General features: G+C 39.5%; 1 protein-coding gene across 2 annotated transcripts in view; it reads left to right on the top strand.

Annotated features, from left to right (window-relative positions):
* BOD1L1 (biorientation of chromosomes in cell division 1 like 1) overlaps positions 1 to 5,819 on the top strand; it is a 55,918-nt gene extending 50,099 nt beyond the window's left edge. For both annotated transcript variants that reach the window (XM_067530350.1, XM_067530351.1), the window contains exons 26-27: positions 2,038 to 2,181; positions 4,587 to 5,819. In XM_067530350.1, coding sequence (XP_067386451.1) covers positions 2,038 to 2,181; positions 4,587 to 4,695 — 253 coding nt within the window. In that variant the 3' untranslated portion in view covers positions 4,696 to 5,819. The remainder of the gene's footprint in view (positions 1 to 2,037; positions 2,182 to 4,586) is intronic.
* Positions 5,820 to 6,111: the final 292 nt, after the last annotated feature.

The following is a 6,111-nucleotide window of genomic DNA, read 5'->3' on the forward strand; positions in this document are numbered from 1 at the left end:
TCTTTTGGCCCAATCCTCCAGTTTGTTTAGGTCACTCTGTATCCTATCCCTACCCTCCAGGGTATCTACCACTCCCCCCAGCTTAGTGTCGTCCGCAAACTTGCTGAGGGTGCAATATACCCCATCCTCCAGATCATTAATAAAGATGTTGAACAAAACCGGCCCCAGGACCGACCCCTGGGGAACTCCGCTTGTGACCGGTTGCCAGCTAGACATGGAGCCATTGATCACTACTCGTTGAGCCCTATGCTCTAGCCAGTTCACTATCCATTTTATAGTCCATTCATCCAACCCATACTTCTTTAACTTGCTGATAAGAATACTGTGAGAAACCGTATCAAAAGCTTTGCTAAAGTCAAGGTATATCACATCCACCGCCTTCCCCACATCCACAGAACCAGTCACCTCATCATAGAAAGCAATCAGGTTGGTCAGGCATGACTTTCCCTTGGTGAATCCGTGTTGACTGTTCCTGATCACCTTCCTCTCTTCCAAGTGCCTTAAAATGGATTCCTTAAGGACCTGCTCCATGATCTTTCCAGGGATTGAGGTGAGGCTGACCGGTCTGTAGTTCCCCGGATCCTCTTTCCTCCCTTTTTTGAAGATGGGCACTATATTTGCTTTTTTCCAGTCGTCAGGGACCTCCCCCTGTTGCCACGAGCTTTCAAAGATAATAGCCAATGGCTCTGAAATCACCTCAGCCAACTCCCTCAGCACCCTCGGGTGCATTGCATCCGGCCCCATGGACTTATGAATGTCCAATCCTTCTAAATAGTCTTGAACCTGTTCCTTCAGCACTGCGGGATGTTTGCCTCCTTCCCATTCTGTGCCACCCAGTACAGCAGTCTGGGTGCTGATCTTGTCTGTGAAGACAGAGGCAAAAAAGGCATTGAGTACCTCAGCTTTCTCCACATCCTCCGTCACTAGGTCGCCTCCCTCTTTCTTTAAGGGGCCTACACTTTCCCGAATCTTCCTCTTGTTGGCAACATGCCTGTAGAAACCCTTTTTGTTCCCCTTCACGTCCCTTGCTAGCTGCAACTCCAATTGTGCTTTGGCCTTCCTCATTTCATTCCTGCACGTTCGAGCAGTGTTTATATAATCCTCCCTAGTCATCTGACCAAGCTTCCACTTCTTGTAAGCTTCTTTTTTGCGTTTAAGTTCGCCAAGGACATCTTTGTTAAGCCAAGCTGGACGCCTACCATATTTGCTATTCTTTCTGCACATCGGGATGGTTTGCTCTTGTGCCCTCAATAAGGTTTCTTTAAAATACAGCCAGCTCTCTATACAGCAGTTATAGATGTACTGAAGTTGGCATTAATTTAGTCCTCTCTCAAATTGTCATGGTATCTAGTGACATTTTTCTTAAAGAAGTCAAACTCTGAACCACAGTGCCAGGATTTTTTCTATCATGTGCTGTCCTATTACTCAATTGTAGTTAAGTTAAGAAAATGCAGTAGGGAAGAGAATTATTGTATTTGATAGAAACTATCGAGAAATTACATGTTCACCGTAAAATTTAAAGCCCTACCCTTTCTACCGGAGGACAGCTAGATATGTGCTGACAAATGCTTCACGTGCATAATGACTGCATCCCATCTGTTTGATAAATCTGGAATTACTGATAGGGAATTGGCTGTAACCAGTTTGCTACATATATATCTTTATTGAGGTGACCAATATTAAGGATGATGTACACTGTAGAAAACTAGGACTAAATTCTGTAACATAAATGAGTGTGCCAGTGTTGTCCATTAAAAATCAGTCTTTTATTTAGTTTTCATTTTAAAATTATTTATATTGTCAGTACATAATTTAATAGTAAAGATAAGCACAATAAAATAAAGTATAAACCTCAATTCTTCTCTACTCCCAAACTTGCAGATATCATTTTGCATTAACAGTCTTGATCTACTTGTTGCAAATACCATGCAGTTTTTTAACTTCCTGTACTTATTATGTATGCATGTTGAAGATGATTTGATTATTTTGCTGTATTAATTCATAATTTTTATTAAAAGTTTTCTGTTCATGTTTCAGGAAGCAGCCAAGCAAGCCAGCCACCCGTGCTGCTTCTAAAGGCAACAGCCCAAGTTCAGTTTCCCCTAGAAAACACCAAAATTTAGCAGCAAAAAAGAGGTCGCCTAGTGAGGCAAAAGTTAGCAAGTCTCCTCCATTGGTACAGTAAGTATGAAAATGGAAGCATCTTTTACTGTTTGTTTTGGATGTCATTACATTGATCCTTTATTCTGTTTATATAACTTACTATATTGATGAACTGAAGAGCAAAATGAAAAATGGTTTTGCCCTTCTCTGATATCCCAAGGAGTTTTCCACATTTGTTTACGGGTTTTTTCTGCGTAATCTTTTACATTTGAAATATCAGGTCTTTATTTCCCATTCTGTGCTGGAAGATCTTGGAGAGCACTTGGGAGAACCCGAACAACAATTCACACAAGGCTTTAATCTGAGCTTCAATTCTTTCTGGAATGGTGGGGCAACGAGAGCTGCAATTCAGGTTACAGCAGCATGTGACATGATTATTCAGATTCTCCAAAGATATCCCCTCTTTCTGTCAGATGATCTTGGGAAGTGAGCCTCTGAGATTCCTAACATTTCAAGTTTTAAATAAAATAGCAGTGGGAGAGGAGAGACAGAAAGCATTAATTCTTTTCGTTTTTAAGTTTGAGACCATCTTTATGTATCCTAAGGAAGCAATAATGGGCACAAATAGTTGTTTACCTCTACAGAGGCCCGTATTTGACTAGTATTCTTCCAGTGTGTGGCACTGGGAGCGCACACACTGCTTAAATAACTTGCAGCAGTAGTGGCAAGTACATTTGACAGACTAACAAGCCTTGTGGATGGGGGGAAGCCATAGATGTGGTATATCTTGACTTTATTTATTTGATACTGTCTTGCATGACCTTCTTATAAACAAACTAGGGAAATACAATCTAGATGGAGCTGCTATAAGGTGGTTGGGAAACCATTCCCAGAGAGACGTTATCAGTGGTTTACAGTCAAGCTGGAAAGGCATTTGAGTGGGGTCCCAGAGGCATCAGTTCTGAGTCCAGTTCTGTTCAATTTATCATCAGTGATTTAGATAATGGCATAGAGTGTACACTTCTAAAGTTTGTACTTGATACCAAGCTGGGAGGGGTTGCAAATGCTTTGGAGGATAGGATTAAAATTCAGAATGATCTGGACAAACTGGAGAAATGGTCTGAAGCAAATAGGATGAAATTCAATAAGGACAAATGCAAAGCACTCCACTTAGGAAGGAACAATCAGTTGCATATATACAAAATGGGAAATGGTTGCCTAGGAAGGAGTACTGTGGACAGGGATCTGTGGGTCATAGTGGATAACAAGCTAAATATGAGTCAACAGTGTCACACAGTTGCAAAAAAGAGCAAACATTCTGGGATGTATTAGCAGAAGTGTTGTAAGCAAGACATAAGTAGTAATTCTTCGCGCTGATTATGGCTCAACTGGAGTACTGTGTCCAGTTCTGGGTGCAACATTTCAGGAAAGATGTGGACAAATTGGAGACAGTCCAGAGAAGAGCAGCAAAAATAATTAAAGGTCTAGAAGACGACCTGTGAGGGAAGATTGAAAAAGTTGGGTTTGTTTAGTCTGGAAAAGAGAGGGGACATAACCTTTTATGTACTTGAAAGCTGTTGTTAGAAGAAGGGGGAAGAAAAATTGTTCTCCTTAACCCCTGAAGCTAAGACAAGAAGCAAGGAGCTTAAATTGCTGCAAGGATGGTTTAGGTTGGACATTAAGAAAAACTTCCTGTCAGGGTAGTTAAGCACTGGAAAAAATTGCCTAGGGGGGTTGTGGAATCTTCATCATTAGAGATTTTTAAGAGCAGGTTAGACAAACACCTGTCAGGGATGGTCTATAATACTTAGTCCTGCCATAAGTGCAGGGGACTGGATTAGATGACCTCTAGAGGTCCCTTTCAGTTCTATGATTCTGTGATATTGTATACTGAGTGTTAGAGGCTGCATTTCAGTTTACATTAATTACTTTGTGAAGACCAGTAATTTGGGCCATGGTCATGTGTGTTTACGGCTAGGACATGGTTGGCCTACACATGGGTGCACAAAGCGAATGGTGGTAAGGGTGCATGATGCTTTCCCATTATGTCCTTTCCTGCACAAGAGAGACTAGCCAGAGTAGCTGTTCTTTCCCTCTCTTGAGTGAGGGAACTTGAACCCTGCATGTGTCCTTCAGGACACAAGTCACCCCCCTCGTCCCCAAAAAAAGTGGGGAAGAGAAAGGGCCCCGGTCCCATTCTCTACTTTCTCTGCACCAGCCAAAAGAGCTTGCTGGCTATTGAGGGTGAGTGTATATAGCATCCTTCTACGATGTGGTGCAGTGGGCATGGTCCCATTACATGCTGTGCAACTGAGGGAGGTGGTGTGCTCTGGGGAGTTGTGAGACATAGTGCCTCTTGGCATTTCCCCCAAGGCTGGGGCAGCTACAGAAGTGTGTCTCTAAGCAAAAGGGTGCCTAAAACTGTGAAAATATAAATTATTATAAAAATTTTAGGCATTATTAATAATTGTTATATTTTTTAGGTTAAAGATGCAGCCTAGCAAGCGTAAAAGGGAAGCCAGTCCACCAGTGGTACGCAGAAAAGGCCAGCTGAAAGTGGACGAAACGCCATTAAAGAAAACAAAGCGATAATCGTTACCATCTGATCATGCTCATGAAAAAGTTGAAAGAAAAGAGAGAGGTCTTTGCTTCTATGTTTTGTTTAGTTGTGTTAAAGCAAAGGGATTTGCATGTGCTTGTTTGTGAGCTCTAAGTTAATAGAGGCGGAGCTTAAGTTACATTTTAAACAGCTTCATAAACTATTGTTTATACAGAATGTTATACAGATTAAAAATAAGTTTACTTTGTATTTGAATAAAAACAAAGTAGTTATATATTTTAACACTGACTCAGAAAGTTGGGGTTTCCCAATGTGACATCCGAATACAGATGCTTCCAATCCACCAGGCACCAAGGGCCTACTAATATTCTTTGTATATAAACTTGTAAAAATAGGTTGTATTTTACTCTGTGTATGAATCTAATCAATGATGAACACTTTATTTATTGTATGGAGAGGACTGGTCTGTAAACTTTAGTATATACCTTAGGTTTTATTAATGATATTTTAAATTCTTTGCAGCCATCAGTAGGAATCTTTTTTTTTCAGGGCTGTCTAAAACCTGAAGTTCTCTGAAATATAATCAGACAGTTGATAAGGTATTCTGTCGCATGTATTAAAGTAGATTAGCATAGCAAAGGGGACTCTCTTCTTTTTCCGTTCACATCCATAACAACATATGAAATACGCAATGTCAATTTTTCAGATAAACTGTTCATCTCTGAATTTAATACCAACCTCAAATAAGTAAATAGTTTAGGTTTACTCAGACCATTTCAGCCAAAACTACTTTGAAAAACAACAGACTCTTATTTTACAACTTAACTGTTCTTTCAGTATTTGTCTTTTTCAATGAAGAGGGACCCATAGAAGTGATATTTAACTTCAAATAACTACGGAGCTTCAGCATTTTATGTTACATTTTATACACAGGTATTAAAAAATTAGAACTTGGTATTATTGCCAGAATCTTTTTTTAATGTATATTAACTCCCATAAGAGCAAATGTTCAAGTTAAGTTTTACATAAAGTTAAGCTTTTCTTATGATCAAATTTGTCTCTTGCAATGATGTGATGAGTTGCCAAATAATCTGAGATTATTTTAAAATATTTTGTTCATGTTCTCCTGTTTTATAATTAAAATCAGCATTCTGTGTTGTTTTTTTTTTTTTTTTTTTTTGGGGGGGGGGGGGGAAGGGTTATTTTGACTCGTTATTGTAAGGTGCATATTTCTGTCACATATTCTACTTGGTTTCTTACTGAGATTTTATATATAAATTATAAAATGTTTCCCAAAACCTGAGTTGCAATACTTGTTATATGTTTAAATGTCTTAATTGTCACTGTATTTGTTTGTATTGTATTTACAAATTTACTTGGGGGCGGGGGAGGTGTTACTCACATAAGTAATGGTTTACATAATTAGTCCTTCTATAAAGCCTCTGTAT

The sequence above is a fragment of the Emydura macquarii genome, unplaced genomic scaffold (genome assembly GCF_026122565.2).
Source record: "Emydura macquarii macquarii isolate MOO-44397 ecotype Brisbane River unplaced genomic scaffold, CSIRO-AGI_Emac_v2 contig_3062, whole genome shotgun sequence".
Taxonomy (NCBI): domain Eukaryota; kingdom Metazoa; phylum Chordata; order Testudines; family Chelidae; genus Emydura; species Emydura macquarii.